Raw genomic sequence first — 26,996 nt, forward strand, 5'->3', positions numbered from 1 at the left:
AGCCCATTGTCCGCACTGAGCTTACTTAGGTCTGGACTCGGTGGGGGTTGTGCCGCCAGGACTGCCGCTGTCAGCGCTGGTACCATGGCCTTCCCGCTCTTGTTGGCGCTCAATGCCTTGGGAGGCGCCAGCTTCCTGTGTGGGGAATGACCACGCCTTCCTTTAGGCTGCGCCAGGGAGGACGATTGGTGCCGGGGCCTAGCCTGGCGCTCTGGTGCCGACAGTTTACGGTGCTTTGCTGGTGCCAGGTCTCCCAACAGCTCTGGGGCACTACGCACCGAGGAAGCCTGAGCTGGCATTGGGCGCTCCGGGCCCAGCGGCTGCAATGCGGCCTCCATCAACAGTTGCTTTAGGCAAAAATCTCTTTCTTCCCTTGTCCTTGGCTTGAACACCTTGCAAATCCTACACCTTTCAGTTTGATGTTGGTCCCCCAGGCAACGTAGACACGAGTTGTGGTGGTCTAACTGGTGTAGGTTTGCGGCATGTGGCGCAAGCCTTGAAGCCGTGGGCCTGCGGCATGGGCCCTGCAGCTGGTGCTGGAGGCCTCCAAGCACCTAATCACTTAAGTGTTCACAATCTATATGTAAACGAACTGATAACAGCTACTCTAAGGCTAAGGGACTGCTCTTCTACGAGAGAGAGAGAGAGAGAGAGAGAGAGTTCGAGTTCCAACGCCGCCACGGACAGTAAGGAGGAACAGGAGGGGGTCGGGCCGGTGGGAGTATATATGTGGGGCGCAGTGGCGTCACTTGGAGGGCCCACTGGGAGCTGCTAAGGGAAAAAGTTTTCAACGCTCATGCCCGCGGCATGCGCACACCTAATGTGGAATGGACATGAACAAGCACTCGAAGAATATGAATATTTCTGATACAATCTATTAAATCTGCACAGGAATGCCAGGGAAAAAATCATAAGCAGCACGTCACAATATAAATAGGAGTGCTTAAACGTTACTTGTCCCTAGAGAGAACAGCAGGTTTATTTATTCAAAATAAGATTTTTCCCTTTCAGCTACAAAGTGGTAAGCAAGAATTTGGCACCTCTTTTAGATGTTCTGAGGGATCTAGTCTAGCATCTGGATTAAAAATAACCCTCCAGAAGATATAAAGGAAATATACTTTGCATAAATGGTTACCCTTATTGTATGAAAGCAGCTCATAATATTGACAAAGTTTAGGAGCAGTAATTAAATCTCATACACACTATACAAGTTGTCATAATACATGGTCTGAATGATACAGGGTAATCATATATCTTAAATTTAAACACATTTAAAATCCTTGCATCGCTCTACTGCGATGTTTAACTGTTTGGTGCTCAGGAACACTGTGCAAAATATAAGGATATCTGGCAAGATTATGGGATTGTTACAGTGTAAGAATACTATGGGAAAATACACAAAAAGTGTTAACACAAAGTGTTACTATGACTATACCACTATCTATATCTAGACATAAACCATCCAGGGTTTCAGAAGCAGGAAACAGTTTCTCAGCATGTTTATGATAATTAAGAAAGGGACTGCACAGAGAATGGAAAGATCTCTCATCTTACTTAGTAACAGAGCAGATTCTAACCCTCTCAGGTTAGCATCCTCCTTGGAGACATATCACCAATTTTCATCAAAAAGTTAATTTAACGAGATATGGGATTCTTCTTTTTTGTAAAGATCAGAGCCAAATTAAACACAATGAGCAGGTCTTCCTCCTCTTTGCCTTTGTTATTAATAAAATGACTGAACTGCTTTAGTATCCATTCCTGTCCTGTGAATATTTGGGAGTTCAGAAGATTTTCCCATTCAGCAGTGTGATAAAACTGAGAACCTTTTTGAGGAAAAACCAAGATGGGCAGTAGAGAGACCAACCAGGCCATGACCAAGGATCAGGGCACTTACATGGGATGTGGCAAATCTGGATTCATGTTCATACTCTGCCCCATCTGGAGCAGGGACTTGAACCAGGGTCTCCCAAAACCCAGGTGAATGCCTTACACACTGGGCTATGGGTGGGTTTTCCCATAGTATTCTTACTCTATTTACCTGACGATAATTGCACAAAATCTCTTTAATCTGTGCTGTAACCTAAAAATTCAATGAATAATTCTTTTCATATAGAGGAGATCCTTCTAAAAGGATTAATTAATGTACATTTAAAATGTTCTGCTGTCTCATGATAATTCCATGATCATAACCACCCAAAAAAGTTACAAGGTAAAGAGCATAAATTTCAAACAACTTCCTTGCAGCACAGAATGTCTGGATTTTCCCAAAACACTTTTCAGCAAAATATTTAAAGTGTCATCATTTCCTACAATTGTTTCTCTCAGCAGAGATGGCTAAAGTAAAAAAACAACAAGAAACCAAACCAAACCAAAAAGCCACCCAGCTCTTCCTGGCTGGGAAAGAGTTTACCTTTACAGAAGAGTAATCTCAGCCACCAGATTGAAAAACGATCAGCTGTTCTACTTACTTATAGCAAGCATTAGTGTGTGTTATACAGTGAAATGCTCCATTAGACTTTTGTACTTCATTTTGCATTAAAAATTCCTATTAGGATGCCTGAATACTGCTGAGCAGTACTAAAATTACTTGCTAAAAAACAATAGTACTGAACTGGAAATATAGCACATTATTTTCCCATTACAGAACAAGACAGAGCGATTGCTATATGAAGAATTATTCATTGAATTTTTAGGTTACAGCACAGATTAAAGAGATTTTGTGCCATTATCGTCAGGTAAATAGAGTAGGTCTACCTCATCCACCCCCAAACAAACAGTTTACATTGAATAAACATTTGCAAGAGCTTTTCACACCTGAACTTCTGGTACGTCTGCGACAGGTAAGTATTCATAGACGAAAGATGCGCACTCTCTCCTTCAAAGAGTTTGTTAGAAGCAGCATGCTGAAGGACTTTTGCCACACAACCTAAATTCCTCCTCTGGTCAGAGTGTATCTGGCCTCCAGCTGTCATGTCAATTATATCAAAACCATCAGGAGCAACAATGGCTGGGTTCATGTAGCGATAGTATAGGAGGTTTCCAACAATCTATAGGAGAAATACTTTGAGATTTCTCTCTTCCCTAATGTACACTTTATTACAGTCTTAGAAAGCCCACCAAAGACTACACATTTCCTGGTTTAGATTTTAAGAAATCATTAACTAAGAAGCAGTAGAGAGCAATCTGTGAAAACAACTTCTGACGGAAGTATTATCTAGTTAGCAAACTGGAAAAGTCTACTGATCCCACAGAGATAAAAAAAGATGTTATTTAGTAATGGGCACTTACACCACGAGTATATTTATAACAACTGGTTTAAAAACCAAAACAAAGTCCCACTAAACAGGGAAAGAGTGCCCTAGATTTCTCATTTCATCAGAATTTTGGCCAGGTCTAATTTTTAAAAACCACTTATTTTAAAAAATGTTTAAATACCTAAAATTTTGGATGCATATATCAAGTTATAATAAATCCTGTTCTCACTCAAATAAGATTTCCATAACTATCCTTTTTCAACTGAATCAGAAATACTCTGAGGATAGACATTTGTAAAATTTCTACTTCCTATCCTACCTAAAAGCAGGAAGTGCAGAGAGAATAATTTTTTTTTTTAAAGTAAGTTCATATATTATTTAACTTCAGAAATAAGAGGTTCTATTCCTTTAATCTTTATTCCAAACTTCTAGGCCATCCCAAATATTTTAGTGAAGATTTTTTTTTTAAAGTAGTCTATCTAATGATAAATTCTACTCTTATCAGTTAGAGCTGGGCAGGAAACAGTTTTCCTGTCCTGTGAATATTTGGGAGTTAAGAAGATTTTCCCATTCAGTACTGTGATAAAACAGAACTTTTTTGAGGAAAAACCAGGATGGGCAGTAGAGAGACCAACCAGGCCATGACCCAAGGATCAGGACACATATATGGGATGTGGCAAATCTGGATTCATGTTCATACTCTGCCCAATCTGGAGCAGGGACTTGAACCAGAAAACCCAGGTGAATGCTTTTTTACACACTGGGCTATTGGTGGGTTTTCAGAAACTGCCTCTTCTATTATATTTGAGCTGACCCAAGAGCTGAACTCCTGCGGGTGAGGAGTGAAGGACTCTTGACCTCTGGTACTTACTTCCTTTGCTAGTTTGCCAGAGCTCATGTCTGACCACTCAGTGGAATGTTTGATTTTGAATTTAAGGGTTTTCAAATGATGAGCTGTGCTGGTCAGCGGGCAGGGTAGAGGTACCTTGTGGTGGAATCAGTTCACTACCCATTTAGGGGTAGTTGTCAGAGAAGTTTTAAAATAATGTAAATTTATAGAGATTCCCAGGCCCTGAGGTGATGGGCCCAAAGAAATAATTGTAAACAGTGTTTATTGTAAACAGTATTAACGGTATTGTTTATTATTGCATAAAAGCAGAATAAACTTAGCTGAGGAGATTTAGATTCTCAGAACGGCTCCAGACAAGAACTGTAACACAAAAATGATGTCTTTTGAAGGATACTAGAAAAATCCTCAAAGTAATTCTGGATCCATTATAATTCAATTTTTTAAAATGCAACATGGATATTGGCAACTGTACTGAGACGCAAATATGTCTAATTAAAGCCAGATATAAGCCCTGTAGTTGTGTGACAGGCACACAGAATGACTTCACATTGCCTTCTGCAGAATACAATGGTTCTGACAGACGAAGGGAAGGGCACTGGGCCAGGAACATTCTGCATCACTTGACAGCACGCACGCTCCAGTCTAGACAAATGTCACATTCCCACAACTTTTACAAGCACCTTAAACAAGTGTAGTGGATGGATTAACTCACTGTTTGCTCTTATAACTCTGCCTAAGTGTATTTATAGTATTAAAAAAAACCCACCACATTTGAAGCAATTTCTGTCAAGTGTTCTAATTTCACCTTAGCAGAGTTAAAAGTGCAAAATCACAGTCATATTCTTCATGGAAGATCACTATTGAAGCAAAATCATGCAATCAAATATTTCTAGCTTCCTACAAAGTAACATTGAGCTGATTTTCAATGGTGCTGGCCCACTGACTTCTGTAAGTGCTACAGATGCTGGGCACCATTGACTACATTTTCCAGGTCAGACAATATTAACACATGGAATTCCTTTCATCTTCACCCCCAGAAGTTTCTGTAAATACAAGTGTTAACAATTCTGTAGAAAGCTTATATGCAATAAATCTTGCTTCTGGCATAAACAGAAAGAACAAGCTGCTGACAGATCATCCTCACAAATCTACCTTTAATAGTTCATCTTCTGTTGCATCTGGGAATTTCTCATGGAGCGAATTCTTCAGAACTTTGGCTATATATCTCATTCCATAACTACATATAGAACAGATGAAAAAGGAAAATAATGGAAAGACTTAGATGAAACAAACAAATCATTCCATTCAACCAAGATACTGCATTTTCACAGACTAAACATTTATCACACAAAACAAGATGATAATGGGAAAACAACAAGGATTTACATTACAGATGCTCACTCGGTTTTATATCATATTTGGAATATATGATATGGAGCAATTGGTCCCTCTGTTGGAGAATTGCTATTATAGAGGCACGTACCACAGATCGTTATCTAAGGCAGTACAGATGGCTGTTTATACTGAATCCTGCATCAAAAGTTATTATACAAATGAACTGAAGTTACCAGACTCATAATTTGGCACTTACGGCATCATACTGAGAGATGAGAATATGGACACAAGGACTTTATCAGTTACTGTTCTCAAGCTTTGAATGGACGACTCCAGTCTATTTACCACTTCCAGATGTTCTAATGCTTGTTCTGTTGTTACATCGTATGGCAATTTACTGCAAACGCAAGAGAGGTATTTACTGGGCTAAAGTAAACTGTGTACTATGACATTTCAAACAAAATTCATTAAAAACTCAGTTTATTTAATGCTATACAGTCTCAACTACTTATTTCATGTGTATTTCAGAGAACACATAAAATCAAGTGACTTAATATAACCAATTCTTCAAATGCATTTTTTTTTAAAAACAGAAACAAAAACCCCACCAATATCAGTTCATTTTTTTAAAATGGAAAAAAAAACAAAAAAACAAACACCATGGAAGTGATATGAACTGACCTCTTCCAGATACAAAGAGGAAAACCATGTATAATTATTCTAGTGTGAGGGTTCTTATGTACTAGCTTATGTGCTGAGAAGAAGGATGGTCCAGAGGTTAGGGCATTAGCTTGGCACTTGGGAGACCTGGTTCAGTTCCCTGCTCAATCACAGACTTCCCTTGTGACCGTGGGCAAGTCCGTCTCTTTGTGCCTCAGTTCCCCACATGTAAAATCCTCACAGGAGTGTTGTGAGGTGCTCATATATTAAGTGATGGGGTACTTAAGGTGGAGAAGTGTTATAAGCTAGTCCATCATTGGGGTTCCAATCCTTCAGTCAGAACTGCAAGCACTGGCTCTCTGTGCCATTGCAAAGCTCCGTTGAAGTCTATGAGGATCTGTAATGGTGCTGGAGTCCATGCTAGCAGATACGATCGCAGGTTCTGAGCTTAAGTTTATAAGCTACTTCATGGAGGAATCTACTATGCTATAAAACAACAGTACTAATAAGAATTACACCTCAACAAAAAGATATATTAAGTCTTATTATATTACAGTGAACTAGAGTATTACAAGCATACACCCCAGATGCATCTTCATGGTTGCTTGTGGAAGAGAAGAAAAAGCTTCACTCAATGAGAAAAGGATCTGGCATGAGGAATCACTCAAATATTAACAGAATGAATATGAACTATTCTATTTTCTCACTTACCTGGCCTCTCCAGTCTGCATTTCCAACTGGTTTACCCATGCCTTGTACACTTCCACAGGGCTGGTGTTGATGAGGAGGGATTTGTCATCCATGATTTCCCTCACCACTGGGGCCAAGAGCTGACGCAGTGTGTTCTGTCCACGAGCACCTCGATTAAAGCTGACAACCATCTTAATGACAGTAGGGTTTCCAGTGACTATATCCTGTATCTGGTCTACTTTGGAACTGCATTAAAAACAAAAAAAACAGTCCTTAACTGCACTGGAACCAATTTTCAGGTTTTTTTTTTTTTTTTTATATACAAGTTAGAAAAGTTAGAAAAATTGCCAAGTTCCTAACTGGTTCTGTACTGATTAAAATCAAATCAAAATAAAATCGCATTTATAGATAAATCACTAATCCATGAACTGTAATGAAGATTAAAATGTAGAACCTACCACAGGATGAGCCTTCTGCTTATTACACACATTTACAAATTACATTTGTGAAGAAAAATAAAAGCTCTGAAACTCAACTGCATATTCAAGCAAAAAGTAGGAACAAAGAAGCCAAAATAGTTGTACTTTTAGTACATGTAAATATTTACCTCCAAGATTAAGTAAAAATCTAAGATTATGCAGACTTTGCTTCTCTACCAGACAGCCTCCCTGAATCTAAGGTATAAAACATTTATAACCTTCTCAGTCAATTTATTATTAAGTTCCACTGATAGAAGACTAATTTCCCCACTAACAAATAAAAATATGATTTGACATCAAATGAAAAACAAGTTTAAGAATGCAGTTCAAAGAAAATTTTAAAGTCTAACAGATATCCTATCTTCAGAGGAATGAGAGGTTCTAGACAATGTACATACTTGATCTCCTCTTCTAGAGCAGTTTTAAAGAGCTTGAGAAGCAGGTATTCTTCTCGCTGATTGGAGGCATAGTTGTACAGAGTAAAAATGACTGTATCCATGAACTTTGTTGACTTGTTCTGAGGCATCTGGAAAATCAGCTTAGCCAGATACATGGGATTAGTCTAGGAAAGAAACATTATGGAGGGTGATTTATATATTGCTAAAATGATAAGTTTTCCCACTACCTGCACAAGCCATAAGGAGTCTGCTCACCTTTGAATGCACACATATAGCTTTCATTAACATTAATGAAAGTTATGTTTGCATTGTTAAGGCTATACCTTCTCAGAGCGGTTACTATTAAAAGCTTCACAATTACACTTTTGGCCTAATTTTAATGCAGTATTCACTATACTGAGCATTCGGCTATTGTAACACTAAGCCTGGGGAATACTGTGAATGCTGCAGCAGTAGTTACTTGCAAATGACAATTGTAAGTATTTTAATGGCGACCTCCCTAAGTTCTGTACGTTATGCACTACCTCCACAAATGGAAAGCCAAGTGAAGCCAGTACTAAATATTTATCACTAGTCCTTATTAGGATACAAGTTTAAAAATATAAAAAAGCATATAACCTACCTGAAATATACATTTACAGTAGGAACTCAGAGTTACAAACACCTCGGGAATGGAAGTTGTTTGTAACTCTGAAACGTTCGTAACTTTAAACAAAACATTGTGGTTGTTCTTTCAAAAGTTTACAGCTTTGAAACTTTACTATGCAGAAGAAAAATGCTGCTTTCCCTTTTTTTAGTAGTTCACGTTCAACACAGTATCGTACTGTATTTGCCTTTTTTTGGTCTCTGCTACTGATTGTGTACTTCAGTCAACCACACACCTCATTTGGAACCAGGTCAGTTTGTAACTCTGGTGTTCATAACACTAAGGATCTACTGTAGGTAATTAACAGACATGGACATGTGAATGTTCCAAAGTTTTGCTGTATGTAATGTGCTAATATACGTAAATTATGTCTACACTGATGTCACTTAGAATAAAAAGTACACAAGTTTTACTTTACAAGGTTATCAGATTTTAGAAATCTTAAAACTGATATTTTTGGGACATCCATACTTTGATGTTTTTCCATTTCACCATCAAAAAGGTGTTTATACCCAAAACTTAATTTCCTTTGAGTTAAAAATACATCTGAAGGAAAAATAAAAGTGTATACCTCTCTCCTCCCTTCCCCCATGAACGAAAGTGGGGGAGGGAAAACAAACAAGTAAGTCTTCTAAAGAAACTTACCCAAATTCAGACTGAAACACATTACATAATAAAATGTCAATCATACAGTAGCTTCTTTCCCCTACACACAAAGTATTTTCAGTATTTTTAAACTTGAAAGAATGTGGAAGAAAATGGTTTTTCCTGCTCAGATTTGAACTATGCATCCAAACTGAGTTGACAGGATGGAGGTGGAGGGAGAAAAGACGAGACAAAATCCAGCGGGCTCATATTACTGCAGACAGTTGCAAGCCTAGAAGAGTTGGGAATTTAAAATAATTTCAAGGAAGGGAACAGCAACGAATTATCTCATGCACAATTTAAGGCCAATAGAGCCGTTTTCTATTAGGGAAACAAATTTAAACTATACAGCGTTAATTTTCAAGCCCATTTAAAATCAATCATCCAGCAAACAACACTTGCTGGCTGTGCTCAGCTGTGGTCTGTAGTAACTGTGTTTACTGTACACTACACCTGCAAAGAAATCTCTCCCCCCTCATTCTCATTAGAACAAGAAATGAACACACTTTAAAAAGTTTTGCTTAACACAAGCCATTTGGGGGCAAATTAATCCTCACATTAGGACTTACCTGCAAAAGGTAAAACAGGTGTTGATAGGCCTCCAGTTGTTTTCTCCTCTCTTTGCTCAAGCCTTTGATGCCCTGTTTGTCACCTGTCACCATCTCTTCCACCTGATTTTTGCTTTTTTTGTTTAGCTTCTTGCTGTGCAGTACCACATCCTACAGACACAAGTGAGCCATTATATATATATTCACACAGAAATATAAAGCAATATGGTAAACTGCCATTTCTCAACCATCTTAAATAGGATGTTTCTACATTGGTCTATTTATTCAAAGATTTTAATATCAACCCCTTTTTATATTTAGGCCCAATATAGCACATTAACTAGACAATATTTTTCACCACTACATCACTTTACTCATGATTAGAGTTTTATTTAGATTTATAAAAAGGTAAAACATCAAACAACTCTGAGTGCCATCTTACACCAGTTAAAATTCACAATAAGAATATATTAGACTATCTAAACATACAGTCCCTACCCATAACTCCCATGCTCAATCAAACGTGGCTCCAAAACACAAGTTTTGGCATGCCAATAACAACCCAATGTAATCCTATCATCGCATCCCCTTCCCAAACAGTGGGAAGAATTTGCTGCTGGGTAGAATTTCAGTGCCGACTAAATGATAATTATCAGGGTATCACAAGCTCATGTTAGTTGTCAAAAAGCCTGTACAAGAGCAAACTCTTTACAATGATTTTTAAAATTGGAAGTCAGATTTGTTCTATTGTTAGAAAGCTGCTTAAAAACCACAAAGAATGACCTCATGCTTCCGTGTATTACTGCTGCCCATGTCTATCATAATAAAAACACCTGGTATTCAGTGAGATGTGAAGTAACATGGTGCCAGGAACTAAACAATTCCTACTTTTGCTCCCCATTGAGACACTAATACTTTAAGAAAAGCTAACTGGCAGGCAATAAAGTGGAAGTGACCATGTGCCATTCATTAACTAGTCTAAACAGCAGCAGTCCTCAATGATTTGAGACCATTCCTAGGTTAATTCTCACCAAAAGCTTTCTAAAGTACAGCTACTTCTTACATAGGTTGTATTGACTGTGGTTCTTCTTGGGATACACTAAATAAAAAAGGCAACTGCTTCATCCCCAGGAACATCCTAACTGATCCTGCATTCTTTCAGCACACAAACCTCCGTTGCCTTCAGTGCATTCTATAGAAATAGTTTGAATAAAGCCTGCTGACCTGTAGAGAGATCCTGTTCTTCACCAGTAGACCAATCTTTATATCCATCAAGTTCAAGTCATTTTCCAGCTGTTGATTGGATCGGATTTTTGTAACCACCCCCTCCCTTAACCTTGTTACTTCTAGTTCTTCCTGAAAATCTAAGTCACTTTGGTCCAGGAGGTAAGCAAATTTGCGCAAGACGCTCAAGGGTGGATTTTCAGCACCAACTGCAGTTAAGGTAAATGAGCTCATATTAGTTATTTTATTTGCTTGGTCTGACATGCACAGACACAGTATACCTTTACATTTATAAATATCAATGTTTAAAATTCTTTTGTACCTTTTGTACATAGTGACATCTATGGTCAGAATGCCAACACTGCAGAAAGGAGTTTATGTCACTGAGAGCAAGAGTAGAATATTTTATGTAACCAGAACTGTGTGTAATAGTTTATGTAAATATATTAACCGTTTAACAAATGTTAGTATCTGCTTCTGAAGAGCCAAAAATGCAAGACTCAAATATTAGAAATCACAACTGAACACTCTTATTCTAAAAAGTATATGTTACCCCACCAATTTACACTCAAATGTTTATCACCAGCACTTACTTAGTGTTCTGTAGTCCTCCCTAGCTTTGTTTGCTCTAAGAAATGCTTGTATTTTCACAATTTCTTCATTCTGGAAAGACCAAGACTAAACACTTTAGAAAGCATTGAACAGGAAACCTCCAACAACAGCTCATGTTCTATGAAGAGAGATAATGAAGAGTACTATAGACATCTACCAAACACTGTGATAATTAGAAAAAGTTTCAATGTCTTCACAGTTATAATGTATTTTTGTTAAGAGACATATGGGGGATGTCTATAATTTCAAGAAATACATGCATTACTACTACATTAGTTCTCTCCTCAAAGGGGGTGGGGTGGAGAAATGCCTTACGTGATCCTTGAAATACTGCAGCCGTTTCTTGTAAGCCTTCCTCGCTAGCCACATTTTGACCCACGACTGAATCTAAAAGTCAAATAAAAACTTAAGAGGAATTGTAGGAGAACTAAGAATGCTGCTAATTTTATCTGGCTCTTTTAAAAAATGAGTTTAGATGCTTTATGAGGTTAGTTGCATAGCACACAATTTCAGCAAAGTCAATGGATTCACATGCAGAGCTAACGGGATGATTGGACTCTGCGATCTAATGGTCAGAACACTGGACTAGACAGTGGGACTGGGACTCAGGAGACCTGGGTTTGATTTCTGGCTCTGGCTCTGCCACCGGTCTGTTGGGTGACGTTGGCCAAGTCACATTAATCTCTGAGCCTTTGTTTCCCAGGATATAAAATGGAGATAATGACATGACCTCCTTTGTACAGAACTTTGAGATCAGATCAAACACACTACAGTAACTCCGCATTTAACGTCCTCCTGCTTAAAGCTATTTCAAAGTTACGTCGCTGCTCAATTAGGGAGCATGCTAGTTTAAAATTGTGCAATGCTCCCGTATAATGTTGTTTCGCTGCCTGCTCTGTCCACTGCATGTAAGATTTTGTGGAAGGGCAGCGAATTTACAAGGGAGCATTGTACAAGTTCCTCTTCTCCACCTCCTCCCCCTCCCAGCACTTCCCAAGCTGTTTGGCAGCACTTAGGACTTTTTGGAATGGGGGGGGAGGGAGAGGAGCGGGGAAGTGCTGCCTCTCCCCTCCCCCCCTCTCTCCCAGAAAGTCCTAAGCACGAAGCGCTGGGAGGGAGAGGGAGGAGGAGTGGGGAAGCGCCACATCTCCGCTCCTCCCCCTCCCTCCCAGAAGGTCCTATGCGCCACCAAACAGCTGTTTGGCAGCACTTAGAACTTTCTGGGGGAGGAGAAGGAGCAGGGATGTAGCGTGCTTCGGAGAGGAGGTGGAGTGGGGGTGGGAAGAGGTGGGCCTGGAGTGGAGCGGGGGTGGGAAGAGCGGGCCTGGAGCATCCCCCGGCAAAGTCGGCGCCTTTTCTTCTCCGGGTAAGCTGCCACTGTGCTTCCTAGTGTCCTGGCCTGCAGCAGGCTGTGCCTGTGTGGGGTAAGCCGGGGCACTTCCCAACCACAGTACAGTACAATATATAATGCCTTTTGTCTGCCCCAAAAAAAGTCCTTGGAACATAACCCCCCGCATTTACATTAAATCTTATGGGAAAACTGGATTCATTTAACATTGTTTCACTTAAAGCTGCATTTTTCAGGAACATAACGTTAAGTGAGGAGTTATTGTATGTAAGAGCTAAGTATCATTTTTATTACCCCCACCAGCATTTCATAAACTGATAACACATTTTGCAAATAATCATACTTGACAGTCTCGGGCTTTCAATGGAAGACTCAAGGTATTAATCACTCAAAGATCAGTTTTCTTGGATTACTAGCTGCTGTCAGAACTTTGAGCCTGCCATGTAACGCCCAATGGAATAGGAACACTCGCAGTTTTACCGCAGCAGCCCCTCTCCCTACATTCCTTGGGCTTTCAAGTGTTTGGATTCCCCCAACAATGAGGAAACATTATCCTTAGAGCAAACCCTAATTCCGCTCATCATAGATGGAAATTTACCTTGATGATAGCAGCAACATTGCCTTGAAGCAACCGCAATCTGTCAGTGTAGCTTTTCCTTTGTTTATATCCTTTCCAGAAAGCCTATTTTAAAAAGCAGGTTAGTAGTGTGACCATTAGTTTCACCATGCATATACTTGGAAAACCAAGTTTATATAATCTTGTTCCACAGAGAAACCGCTGTTCAATTTAAAAAAAGTAAGGAGAAAAATGTGAGTGAGGCACATCCGTCCTTTACAAGCCCTCATCCAATCCTGTAGCATCAACCTTCACCTCTGTGCTGATGACTCATGAGTTCACCACTCCATTCTTGACCCAGGATGTCAGCCTCTGTGTCACTCAGGCCTGGAACTTCTCAGTCCAGCGCTCTGCATGCCATTTTTGATTTCAGACTCTAAGCCTGCACCTTTAGGCAGTTTCCAAATCTTGTCTCTCTTGTTCCATGGTGTCGCAGAGCTGCCCTATCTTCTGTCTACACTCCTATAACTTTGTCCACGCCCCCTTCATCATCAGTCTTGACTACTGCAACCTCCTTTCCTTTCTGGCCTTCCTGGCATCCATTGTCAGCCTCTCGGCCCCATTCAAAACCCAGCTAAGACCTTCTTGCCTTCTCTAACCACACCACCCTCTCAAATTCTTTCATCTGGCTCCCAGTTCTCTATCCCATCAAATACCAGTGCTGGTCCCTGCCTTTAAAGACCCTGCCAGTCTAGTTCCTCCCTCCTCACCCATTCATCTTATAGTGTTGCCTGTTTTACCGATGCCACCCTCTATCATCCGCCTGTCTGCTTCTCTCACAAGCCATTTGGACTTCACCTCTCCTAATACTTCAATAGCCATTTTTTTTGGGATACCCACAGGAAGTTGCCATCTGGCTAGGGATATAGCCAGTGGGGACTTGGAACATTTATCTTGTGCATCTTGGGTAAATGCATGTTTTATTATCACTTTCTACATGCTCCATCTAGTTTCTGAGGATAGCTACACATACTTGCTGAATCTGGTCTTGGAGGATTCCTTCCCAAAGAGCATGCAATTTTTTGTACTGGGTCTGTACAGCACCTACCACAAGGGAGTTCCAATCCTAATAATGCCTCTAGCATCAGCATAATTATATATATTTTACCACTAATCTGTAGCAGCAAAAATAAGTTTTGATTCATTGCAGTACGCACCCATTCTAGAATTTTTTTTTTAAAAAAACTGAATTTTAATGCTAAAGAGGTCAAGCTTATTGAGCAAGTTTACTATTAAACTATACTATTATAGTACATGCAGGAAGAGTGTAAAAATATGTAAAACCACAAAACATACACAAAAGCACCATTGCTGGCCTATCAAGATGTGCATGACATGCTCTGTAAAAGCCAAAAGGTACTCCTTTCAGAGTATTGTGCATTGAGCAAATCTAAGTAATACTCTTGGAATCAGGCAAAGTTGTTAACATTGCCTCTCCCTATTCAATTATATGAGCATTTGCTTTGCAAAGCAGAAGCAAACGGCTTCTGACTGGTGGAGAGCACAGAAAGGAATGTACTTCCTGAATGATCCATGCCTTGGCAGAGAACTAGAGCTTCAATATTAAACTCATTACCTTCCATCCTCCTACTCTTTTCCTCGCACTCCCAATTAAACATCAAAGCAGTACTCAGGAAGAAGCTAGTGGTAAGAATCACTGGGCTTCTCCAACTGGACTGTTATATACTACATTTATACATGATCTATAGCCATTTTAAACTGACAAACCTCCAGTTTACACACAAAGCATTTCTTTCAATAAGCGCATGGACTTGTGTTTGTACAACAATTCAGTTCTGTAAATAACAAATGCCACAAGAAGCCCTTTCTGCCAAAGAAGGCAGGAAAAAACAACACCCCCCCAAAGGTCATGCAGTCTATCACATGTAAAAAGCTACCACCACCCAGAAGAAGTGACCCTGCCTTTATATTACACAGCAATACCTGTATTTTGATCACAGATGGTTCCTGTTTTTGAAGGAATCCTTTTCTCTCCTCATAACTTTTTCTTACTAGGAATCCCCTTGCTAGGGCTTGCAGCTGAACAATCAGGTTTTCATTAGCAAGCCACAGCTGCTCTCGACTGTAATCTGCTGTAACTTGCCCAACAATAGTCTGGTAAGAGATCATGTAAAAAGTGTTTAATAAGCAATTAACCAAAAGCTGAAGGCAAACCATTTCAGAGTCTGGATTCCATTCTCTCCATCCACACTCATTATGAAAACCCCTTCAATTTACTCCCCACATTTTTAACCACTCACAAAACCGAGAACCACCATGTTATTACCATCATTTGTTTAAAGGAGGATCGAACTCCCTTCAGATCACATCATCAAAAAGCTGAAAGGACTGGTTTCAGCCATTACAAAGCTTTTCATACCAGGGGGCAGAGGTCTTTGCTTTTGCAATACTGCCAACCCCTGCTAACTCAAGAGTGAGATGCCAGGAGTCTAAAAATGGAACCCATACATCTGTGTAAAAATGCTTACTTTAGGGATTTCTAAGTTTCAGAATGATTTGAAAAAAAATTCTTCTGAAACCAGTCAGGATGTGAAGAATCCTGCTGGAGTATCACGTGTACAGTAGTGGTTTGCATAGGTACAGCTAAATGCAGTCTAGTAACATGAAACAGCACATATCAGTGTAGCAACAGAGTGTAGGCCAGCTTAAAAGTGGCCCTGATTCAAGAAAGCCTTTATGGATGTGGATAAGGGCTTTCATGATTTGAGGGGCTTATGTAACGTACAATATGCAACACAGTACTATAACTGACAGAGCATAATTACATACACTTGGAAGATTATTCAAAAGCAGATTTAAGGGTACTTATGATTATATGACACGGGCCAAAGTAAGGTGCTTTATACTATATGTGAGTTGTCAGCCCCTTTCTAAGGGTTTGATTAAATAAACAGATTAAGTTCTACTGTATTTGAGGAAATGAACAGCCTAAACCAAAGTCCAATTAGAGAATTCCCTCTTTTCCCTTGTATTTTTAAGGTTCTAAAAATCTTAACATAACCACTTCCTTTGTATTCAACAGTGCTAAAGCACTCACTTCTGTGTTTATGTTGCAGTTGTATGCATCAGTCATTTTGAACATTTTAGCACTCTACCTGTATTTCTTCACCGGTTAGCCAAGAAGTTTTTGGTATAAACCCTTCAGGCAGAACAAAGGTACTCTCTCCAGTTTCCACATTATAATAATAACCATATCTGCTCTTCATTATAAGTTTGAGCCATGGACCTTCACTAGAATCTAAAACCAATATATGTATACTGTTAGTGTACATTTAGGAGCCTTAATACATTTCTCCCCTTCCCCTCCACCTTTCCTCCCTGCAAAAGAATGTTTTCAATTATTTTACATGTATGAAAGTCAGCACAAATTGATCTACCCTAAACTAGAAAAATTTTGCAAAAATATCCTGCTATATTAACAATGGCTCAGTTCCAATGGTGTGGATAACAGTGAGGAGCATAGTAGAGACTGGCCACCAGCTGGAATGGGCATTTTCAAAAACTGTCTTATCCATCTCTACTCAGAGTTGACCTAGTCAACATGGTACTTAAAATGCTGGCAGCAGTCAGTCTATATACTAAGGCTGCTACCATTGCCAACACTGGTGGATATGAAGCAGTGTTAGCAATGACTGGAAGCTTTTGCAACATTTCAGGTGTAGGTTGGACCTTATAGGCTCACAGTATACACCACAGGAATGCAGGTTATCATTCTTCTGAGCACCATCAGCTGAGAGAAAGACAGGAAGAGTCTTGAGTAAGTTTCCCTATGGACTGTGCCAAGATTACTCCTGGGGAAATTCTGTGCCACCCCGATGAGCTCCCCACACCTAGAATCCTACCCCACGGTATAGGTGCTAGAACTAGGGGTGCTGGGGTTGCTGCCGCACTCCCTGGCTTGAATTGGTTGCCATCATATACAGGGTTTACAGTTTGCTTCAATGGCTCTCAGCACCCTCACTATACAAATTATTTTAGTACCCCTGCCCAACAGCACCCCAGCCAGCTGTACCCGGATCCCCACCTCCCCAGCCCCACCTCCCCCAGCATCCAGGCCCCCCCTACTCAGCCCCCCACATCAAGACCTCCCCACAACAACCCCCTTCACCTGGACCCCCTGCAGAGTCCCATTGTCCCTGCACACGGAACACCCCAATGAGCCCGTGCATCCAGATCCCCACTGAGTTGCTCACACCCAGATTATCCCACACAGAACCCTCTCTCCGCACACCAGGATCCCATGCCCCCCACAAAGCCCCTCCACACTTGGATCTTGCCAGATTGAGCCTGCCTGTTCCCACCCGGTGTAGCTGGCACAGAGGGGCAGGGCCCTGGGGTATTTCTGGGTTAGGCTGTCTCAGCCTCACCACTGCATCCATGACCTGGAGCAGTGGTTCTCAAACTTTTCTGCTGGTGACTCCTTTCACACAGCAAGCCTCTGAGTGTGACCCCCCCCTTTAAATATATATAAAAAAAGTGTTCTTAATTTATAACACCATTATAAATGCCGGAAGCAAAGTGGGGTTTGGGGTGGAGCTGGACAGCTCGCGACCCCCCATGTAATATCTTTGCAACCCCCGAGAGGTCCTGACTCCCAGTTTGAGAACCCCTGTCCTGGAGGGATGGTGGGGGGCAGGGTGATCTCTCACCTCTGTACAGCCTGTGCTCCCCACTGCCATCCTGGGGCCTCCATGTTTATTTATTAATAAATAAAATTTGAAGAACTTGAAAATAGCGTGTGCAGAATTTTTATTTTTTTGGCACAGAATTCCCACAGGAGTACAAGAGAACTATACCACAAATTGTCTTATGTGCTGAAATAATCATGTCTATGCTGGAAAAAGGCATTGTCACAACATGTTAATGTGTTAACTAACATGATGTTAACCTAGACTTGGCATACAGAATAAACGACTGTTTCTTATTTAAAGCCATCAGCTGGTCATGGCTAACATGAATACCCCGGAATGGCTGACGCTACTTTAAATGTTTGTCCTCCTTTACACTGAGGGCCAGATTCTGTCCCCAGCTGCAGCTCCTGTACAGTGCTCTGGTATTGCATCGAGGCCATAAAATGGGCTGCAATGGCCTTAGGAGTTCACCCAACCCAGGAGCCGCATAGGTCTAATATATGCGGCCGAAGCCTTCCTCTCACAGTTGCTGGTGTAAGGTTGTGCTGGGGGTGGGAAAGGGAGTAGAGCTGTTAGGCTCCATACTGTGGCTATTCTGGGCTGTGGAGTAGCCTATAGGGAGCTACGGAGAAGCTACCATATATTAGAGCAGCCCCGGAAGATGCTTTGGCCCCAGCCAAGACCAGAATCTGGGAAATGGAGAGATGGCTTAAGACATGTATGCACCCCTCAATCTTCTGTGCTGTGCTCTGAGTAAGGCACAGCACAGAATTTAGCCTGGAGCATTTAACATTGTGTTAGATAATCAGAAATGCATTAAGTTTCCTAGTATAAATAAGTGCTAAGAGAAACCTTAAAATTCAAAACTGGAGATTTAGACAGCCTTTGACAAATAAGGGGGGGGGGGAAATCTCAGTTTCTTCCAACTCTCCCTTAATTTACAGAGAGAATTAAAAGTTACAGTATATAAATATTTATATACATTTGCACTATATATAAATATAAACATTTTACACTAATCCTTCAAAGCTTTTACAGTACTACAGAGATTTGGTTTTACCTTCTTTGGTTTTTAAATTCTTGGCTTCTAAAAGGTTCTTGTAATAGGTTTCAGCACATTCTGGAACAACTCTTAAACCAAACTTAGGAGACTGCAATATATCCAAGACCGGTTGCGAATCATGCTTTTCCAAACACCGGTTAATCATTGAGGTTCCAAGAGCCACTAAACAACAAAATTGCATTTCACTGTCAGGCATTTTATATTTTACAAACATACAAATACAGTTCTACATTTCAGTGATCTAGAGAATGCACTTTCCTGTTGGCGTTTTTGGAAACTATATACATGATGTACCACCATCCCTTGTATCTTTTTGCAATCTACTCTCTTAAGTGAGAGATTTGTAAATGCAACTATTTCAGATAGTAAACTCAGGACGTACAATGCCAGTGCACTTTCTAGTCTGTATAATGTATATCACAATGCTGCAAAGATACTTTGCCCAGCACTGGAAGTGTAGTTAGGAATAAGTTAATATTGATTGCGAAATCGGGGGACAAAGTCTGGCTGCTTTGTTGAAGACAGTCATGCAGCACTATATAAACCTAGCAGCTGTGTGCAACTGACGTTTTGCAAAAGTTTGAAATTTCTCATCTGAAATAAAATGAAAAATTTGTATCCCATAAAGTGTCATTTTCCATGGAATTTCAGCTATAGCAAAGCCTACAAAGACGTTAAGAGGTAGATTCACTCAAGCTTTCAAGTTTATGACAGTTACAGACACAGCAGTCCATGCTTCAACGTTTATCATGGCATTCCCAAATAGTTAAATTCAAGATACATGCAAAGCAGCATGTGTGAGCAAACCTATTCCTATGCCGCCACATATATTATGTTGACCCAAATTTCAGAGGCCATTAATCTGGAGGAGAAGTGAGTGATTGACACCAACCCCCTTGTTGCCTGCCACAACTTGTGCATTAGACTGAAGTAGCATATTCAATTTTCTTAACTTGCACACATGTCCTGCACAAAGCTGAAGTAGGATATTCCCCTCCCCTGCCCTTTTTCTGCATACATACTTCTACCCCAAACAAAGCTGACCCAGGAGGGATTTGCAGTGTCAGAGCTAACAGTTTACAGGATGGAGAAAATAATCCCCCAACAAGACATCTCTCCAAGTCAGCAAGTGAAAATATGGTAAACTGAAAGACTGCTTTTTTGTAAACTTGATATATATAAAAACAAAACAAAAACGAACATAGAAAAGGGCCATATAAAGGGTATAAAGAAATTTAGGCTAGGAAGGAGAAAGAGGTTCATTGTCACTCTGAAAACAAGTAAGTATTCGGTTGAGAGCAGGCAAAGTGTATGCAAGACAACACAGAAACCCACAGCAAGATTAGACACACCCAACCTTTCCACCAGGTAGGAGCCCACTGTTTGTCTAAATTTAAAAGAAACTGACCTATGCATGGCACACAGACCCTTCCAAGACTAGAGATGATCATGCCTAGTCTGCCATGCCGCCACTGACGGGCATCAGAACGTCAGCAATGAGAAGACAGAAAATCCAAACAGTAACAGCAGTAGCTTGGTACAGAAGGTACTATTGCAGCTGCTGTTCTCTGAGCACTGGAAGTGGAGGCCCTACCAATATGTCAAGACGCGGGCTTCCCTCCACCCGTAGCCTTTTGGCTACCATTCCTCATCTGAGCCTGTGTCCCTCTCACTGTCATTGATGTTTTCTGGGAACTGTCCTTGTGTACGTGAGCTGACACAAATCTTCTCCAACAAAAACAGCAACACTGGTCTCTGTAGCCAGGCTTGTCCTCAGTACGGGGTTTACAATGGTGCTGCTTGTGCCATGGCACAGGCTCCAAAGGGCACCAAGCCGGCCCGCTCTCAGGGCAGGGTGGGACGGGACAGGAGCACCCCCACAACTCCAGCCCACAACCTCAGCCCCTGCCCTGACTCCTGCACCTCCTTCATGCCCCCCCACAACCGCATGCCCCGACTCCTGCAGCCCCCAGATGTACCCAGTCCCCCACCCCATGCCCCAACTCCTGCACCCTCCCCCCCGACATCCCCACCTGCACCCCTCGCACCAAACAGGAGCTCCTGCACCCCCCTCCCCCACATCCCCACCTACACCCCTCGCACCAAATGGGAGCTCCTGCACCCCCCTCCCCCACATCCCCACCTGCACCCCTCGCACCAAACAGGAGCTCCTGCACCCCCCTCCCCCACATCCCCACCTGCACCCCTCGCACCAAACAGGAGCTGCCCCAGGTAAGCGCTCCACACCCCAATCTCCTGCCCCAGCCCTGAACCCCCTCCTGCATTCTAACTCCTGGTGAGACCCTGCACCCCAACCCCAGGCTGCTCCTGCACCCTAACTTCCTCCCAGCCCCTGCACCCCCAGCCCCCTCCCGCATCCTAAGCCCACACCCCAAAATTACTTTATTTAAAAAAAAAAAAAGTAAAGCGCTCTTATTTAAAGCGCTTTACAATAGTTAGCTAATGGTACAAACAATATTTGGAAAGATCATTAAGTGGTCTGCCGAGACCCTCGGCAATTATCAAGTGGTCTGTGGAAAAATAAGTTAGACTACAGAAACAATCAAGGTACCTCATGTTATTTTCATTTACTTGCTATTACTTACAGGAGGAGGATAAAGGGGAAAAAATGAAAAACAGGGGTGGGGCGGGGGAGAGAAGAGAGAATGTTCTTTTTCTTGGCTGGGTCCCAAGGAGGGGCCCCAAAAATGAAGCTGAGCACAGGGCCCCATTAACTCTAAATCCACCACTGGGGCTGACCCCTCCCCCACAGCTCCCCACGCCACAGCCAGGGGCCAACTCCTCCCTCGCCCTAGCTCCCTGCACCACTACCACTAAACCCCTCCCCCGAAACTCCATTCTACATGGGGCTGGGGCTGATCCCCCAAGCCCTGCTGCCTGCATCACCACCCCCCCAAACACACACGTTCCTCCATGCCCCACTAGGGGCATGCACCAGACTTTTTTGGTAAACTGGGCATTTGTTCATTTGCTCTTGCCAACAGACGGGATAAATTCCCGTTTTTGTCAAAAAAGTCAGAATGGCCAGGACAGAGCTTAAAAAGGGAACTGTCCTGGCCAAACAGGGACGTATGGTCATCCTACCTCAGGCAAGTGGGTCCTGAGGGAGTCCGGCCAGGGCGGGGAACAGACCCTGACCTGGCTAATTACGCCACTCCTGAGAGTCCGGAGTGATTCCCCACCCTGCCACTGGACCAGCCCCGGCTGCGCTGCCAGCTCAGCCTGGCAGACACTGTCACCTTCCAGCAGGGCGGATGAGTGTGGCCAGGAGGCAGAGTGTGAGGGGGGGCTGTTGGCCAGTGGGGGGGGTCTCTTGAGGGGCAGTGAGGGGGGTCTGAGTGGGGTGCTGTGTAGTTGTAGTGGTGGGCTGTGGGGAAGTGCATTGGGCAGTAGTGGTGAGGCGGGGGGGGTTCTGGACGGGGGTGGTGGTGTGCAGGCTGCCGTGCATTTGTGGTGGAGGGTCTGTGTGGGGGGCTGGTGGGCATAGCAGTTCCAGGGGACGCTGGGCATAGGGAGTCAGGGGCTGTGTGACACAGCATGGGCCCACCCGCGAGGGGAAGGGGCATGCTGGCAGCACAGGGCTGGGCGGGCCAGTGTGCATCTGGCAACTGCTGGTTTGTATACAGTGCCCTTGAACTGGGCTGGATGGAGCGGGGCAGGCCCCACCATGCTATGCCCCATTGCCCCTGGGCTAGCCCCTTGCTCTAGGGACCGACCTCCCCAAGCCATGCTCCTTTTCCCCCATCGGGGCCCACAAATATGTTTGGCGCCAGGCCCACAAAAGGTTAATCCGGCCCGGCTTGTCCTTGTCCCCAACTGCTTGGTTTAGTAGGTACGGTACATTAACACTGTTCATTAGGAGTGTCTTGGTATGACAGGTAGCTGAGGCAGTTATACCATACTTTGAGACTGGCCCTCCTGCACCTAGCTATAGCACATTGACAGGGGGGCTGCTTCTGGAGAAATTATTCTGAACACAGAGCTGCTGCTGCTCCAACTCTTTAGAACAACAACAAAAAATTCTCCCCTCTTGGGGACTGTTTTCATGGTAAGACTATGCTAAACAGCAAAACTTACCAATTCGAAGATAGCAAAAAAGTAGATTCCTAGGTATACCCCATAGTTCCTGTACTATTTAGAATCTCAAATACTGGACTAGCCACCACCAGTGTTTTTTCCCCTGACCCTACAACTGGCTCAGATATACAAAATGCAGCAGTCCTGTCACAGAATGAAACTGAACCTTTAAGAGGGCCAAAGATCAGCTCACTCCTGTGATGTGGACTCTCCCAAAACACAGGATTTCTGTGGCTGCTAGCAATGCATGCCAGGTATAAAAAAACCTGCTTTGCTAGTTCATGTCATAGGAGCAAAATGAACTGTGATTCAAGTTCATCCTGTGACTCTCCCGCTCACAAAAATAGAATAAAATGGTTTAAACTCAAGTCAATCCAAGCACCTGATGAAGTGTGGTGTGAATAGTAAAGCCCATTCCAACACTCTCCAAAATTGTCAGTTTTTATAGGATATACAGTTTTATAAAAAGAGAATACACAAGTTCCACAAAGTTTTTTGTGAATGTGGACAGTTTCACGTGAGATGTCATGTTTGTCAAAATTATACCATGAAATCAAAATATTTTACTACTCTTTCATCTATGTGGAAATCTGTAAACAAAATCACAAAACTAAGCTTACAAGAAGTTCAAGGCTTCTAAAAAAATGCCTGTTTCATTAGGTTTGTCACATCACTCAGTTCATTCTTCAATTTTATGCTGTTACCGACATCCTCCTTCCACCCGCTCTTCAAAAATAGATTCCTTTTCTACATAAATCCCTTTTACTGAAATTGTGTCAAACACTTCAGTTAAATTTTTGTTCAAAACAATGGCTAATATTACACTTTTAGTTTGCCTTTACTTTTTGCATGCCCTGCTCTTTAATTTGTTTGCCTTCTTAAAAAAGCCTCCCTGAGGTTTATGGGTCAAAATGAAAATTCTCAATGTGATTATAAGAAAATAGAGTTCAAGTCGAGATCATTTGATCTTAGTGAGTGTTAGCATCTTCAAAGAAAGCACGCTTGCTCTAAAAGGGTCACATTCCTCGTGGGAAATTTGTAAACCCAAACATTTCTCATCAGAAAATTGACGACACTGAGTTGCCTTCGCAGGATATGGATATTATTTGTTCCACTGACTTCCTTTGTTCCATGCTGAGCAGTGACCTTAATGACTTTTTTTTTTTAAAAAAAGGTTACGTTTGTTTGTGACTTGCTAAAAAAATTATTGCTTGAAAATCCTGCTTTTTTGAATGCCAAAGCTCATGAACATTCAAGGTATGTATTTAATACAAACATAGTGCCATAAAACAAAGCAGACTATGAAAAAGTCCATTATTGTATCTTTTTACCGGTTCCCACATAGTGCAAGCCTTGGTTAGTCAGATTTTTTATTGCATAATAATGCCTCTAGTATTATCTAGCAACGTGATATAATGTTGGTGTGTTAATTAGCACAGAACTAACTATATAACCTTTAGAACGTCAATATTTCTATTGCTCCTAAATGAGTAAACACAATCTTGTCTATTCCAGTCTCATTCTCTAATTTTTGCTTATCTTTGTTCACAATTTTAAAGATCCATTTTTCTTTGTGCATAGATTTTTCTTCATGTTTCTCATGCCTTCGCCTCACAGATTCATTAAAATCACTTATCCCCATCAAAGGAGACATTAGAATTCCCAAGTGCAAGAATGTTCAGTGTGGGTAAATACATGCATTTGAGCCATTCTCAGACAATAAAAGCCAGATGCTTTTCACAGATGTTTGATCTGTGAAGGTTTCCTCCCAAGGTTTTAAGCACATCTGATTGATTAAATCAAGGCACTAGGTTCAGTTAATCTTAAAAACAATAGCAGCATCAAATTCAGCAACATTAGAGCTACACCTCTTCAGTAGTTAGCCATACATGTTCAATACTACAAAGATTGGTTTTATTCTATGCTTTCAACATCCAAGGAACATTTTAATTTAAGACAGTAGGTTGATCTTTAGCAAACAAAATACAACTACTGAAGGTGGAATCGAAAAAATTCAGTAATGGCAAGACATTTGATGACCACATATCAGCGGTAATTACAGTAAAAGCTGTTTTATCTGGCATGTTGGGAGAATGGGGGGTGCCAGTAAGTGAAAAATACAGGTTAATTAAGGGAGGGAGTTTGGGTGCAGGAGGGGGTGCAGGGCTGGCGCATGGGCTCTGGGACGGTGTTTGGATGCGGGAGGGGGCTTAGGGCAGCAGGTTGGGGTGCAGGGTGCTGGATCCAGGGGGGCGCTCACCTCAGGCAGCTCTCCGCAAGCGGCAACTTATCCCAGCTGCTCCTAGGCGGAGGCATGGCAGGTGTCTCCGTGTGCTGCCCCTGCCCCACTCACTAGCTTCACAGCTCCCACTGGCTGGGAACCACAGCCAATGGGAGCTGTGGGAGTGGTGCCTGTGGGCGCAGACAGCGTGCAGAGCTGCCTGCTGAGCCTCCGCCTAGGAGCAGCCAGGACAGGTCACTGCTTGCAGGGAGCTGCCCGAGGTGAGTGCCCCCCAGATTCAGCACCCCACACCCCCACCTGCTGCCCTGAGCCCCTTCCCGCATCCAAACTCCCTTCCAGAGCCCATGCTCCAAACCCCCTCCCATGCCCCAACCGGACTATAAACCGGAATTTCAATGAAGATCAGAAATGCCGGTTTAGAGAGCTTTCCGGTTGGTGAAGTGCTGGATAAACCAGCTTCGACTGTATATTGTTGCCAATTAAATTTACAGGATACCTATTCTAAAACCTTTGCTCGTTGATCCTTTGCTTGGACTGGGAGCAAATTCCCAGGCATGTACAGCAATGGCTTGGACTCGTTTAAAGCTAATTTTTTCCCTCTCAGGTAAGGAGCAGCAGGTCAAGCTGGGGGCTGACTGCTAGTGATATCATTTCCAGGTCCCAAGACAGGCTGAAGGTAAAAGAAAACTACTTTAGCATTTCATATAAGGACAGGGTAATTTACAATTTTATTTATACATTTTAGTTCAGAAATTCCTGTATATAAGAGTTTAGTAATCTGTTATTCTTTCTTGCTTGGCTCAGTGCTCCATTCTATTATTGCATATAGTTGATCAGCATTTTATATGGTTTGATCTTTTCTGTTGCCTGAGGAAAGCTGCTTTATTTGAATAAGTAACAATACACAAGAGGTAAAGGAAAAAAGGTGTTACCTACCTTTTCGTAACTGTTGTTCTTCGAGATGTGTTGCTCATGTCCATTCCATTCTAGGTATGCGCACACCCACAGAACCGTTCTTGGAATTTTGTGTCTCAGCACAATCCGTAGGGCTGGCAACTTCTTGCTGGCAACTCCAATAGGAGGGGTAGGAATGCAAGTAATGGAATGGACATGAGCAACATCTTGAAGAACAACAGTTACGAAAAGATAGGTAACCGTTTTTTCTTCAAGTGTTTGTTCATGTCGATTCCATTCTAAGTGACTCACAAGCAGTATCCCTGGAGGTGGGCTTGGAGTTCATGGTCGTGTGGCTTGCAGGACTGCTCTACTGAAGGCAGCATCACCCTGGGCTTGCTGGGTGATCGCGTAATGGAATGTGAACATATGGATGGATGACCAGGTCGCAGCACTGCAGATATCTTGAATCGGCATGTAGGTCAGGAAGGCAGCCGATGAGGCTTGTGCCCTGGTTGAATGGGTGGTTACAATTGCTGGTAGTGGCACCTTCACCTATTCATAGCAAAAATGGATACAGTCAGTGATCCATGATGAAATTCTCTGGGTGGATACAGGAAGGCCTTTCATCCTATCTGCCACCGTGATGAAGAGCTGGAGCTGCGTCAACTTACGGAATGACTTAGTCCTTTCGATATAAAAGGCTAGCGCTCTCCCGATGTCCAGAGAGCGTAGTCTGCGT

General features: G+C 42.2%; 1 protein-coding gene across 2 annotated transcripts in view; it reads right to left on the reverse strand.

The window, feature by feature from the left end:
* The window catches only part of IQGAP2 (IQ motif containing GTPase activating protein 2), a 229,090-nt gene that overhangs the window by 34,014 nt on the left and 168,080 nt on the right, over positions 1-26,996 (reverse strand). For both annotated transcript variants that reach the window (XM_077817017.1, XM_077817019.1), the window contains 13 exons: positions 19,018-19,182; positions 16,422-16,564; positions 15,250-15,420; positions 13,288-13,371; positions 11,657-11,728; positions 11,323-11,392; positions 10,730-10,938; positions 9,527-9,676; positions 7,667-7,830; positions 6,811-7,035; positions 5,696-5,836; positions 5,257-5,341; positions 2,815-3,047 (listed from right to left, as the gene is read on the reverse strand). In XM_077817017.1, coding sequence (XP_077673143.1) covers positions 2,815-3,047; positions 5,257-5,341; positions 5,696-5,836; positions 6,811-7,035; positions 7,667-7,830; positions 9,527-9,676; positions 10,730-10,938; positions 11,323-11,392; positions 11,657-11,728; positions 13,288-13,371; positions 15,250-15,420; positions 16,422-16,564; positions 19,018-19,182 — 1,912 coding nt within the window. The remainder of the gene's footprint in view (positions 1-2,814; positions 3,048-5,256; positions 5,342-5,695; positions 5,837-6,810; positions 7,036-7,666; positions 7,831-9,526; positions 9,677-10,729; positions 10,939-11,322; positions 11,393-11,656; positions 11,729-13,287; positions 13,372-15,249; positions 15,421-16,421; positions 16,565-19,017; positions 19,183-26,996) is intronic.

Source organism: Eretmochelys imbricata, chromosome 5 (assembly GCF_965152235.1).
Source record: "Eretmochelys imbricata isolate rEreImb1 chromosome 5, rEreImb1.hap1, whole genome shotgun sequence".
NCBI classification, from domain to species: domain Eukaryota; kingdom Metazoa; phylum Chordata; order Testudines; family Cheloniidae; genus Eretmochelys; species Eretmochelys imbricata.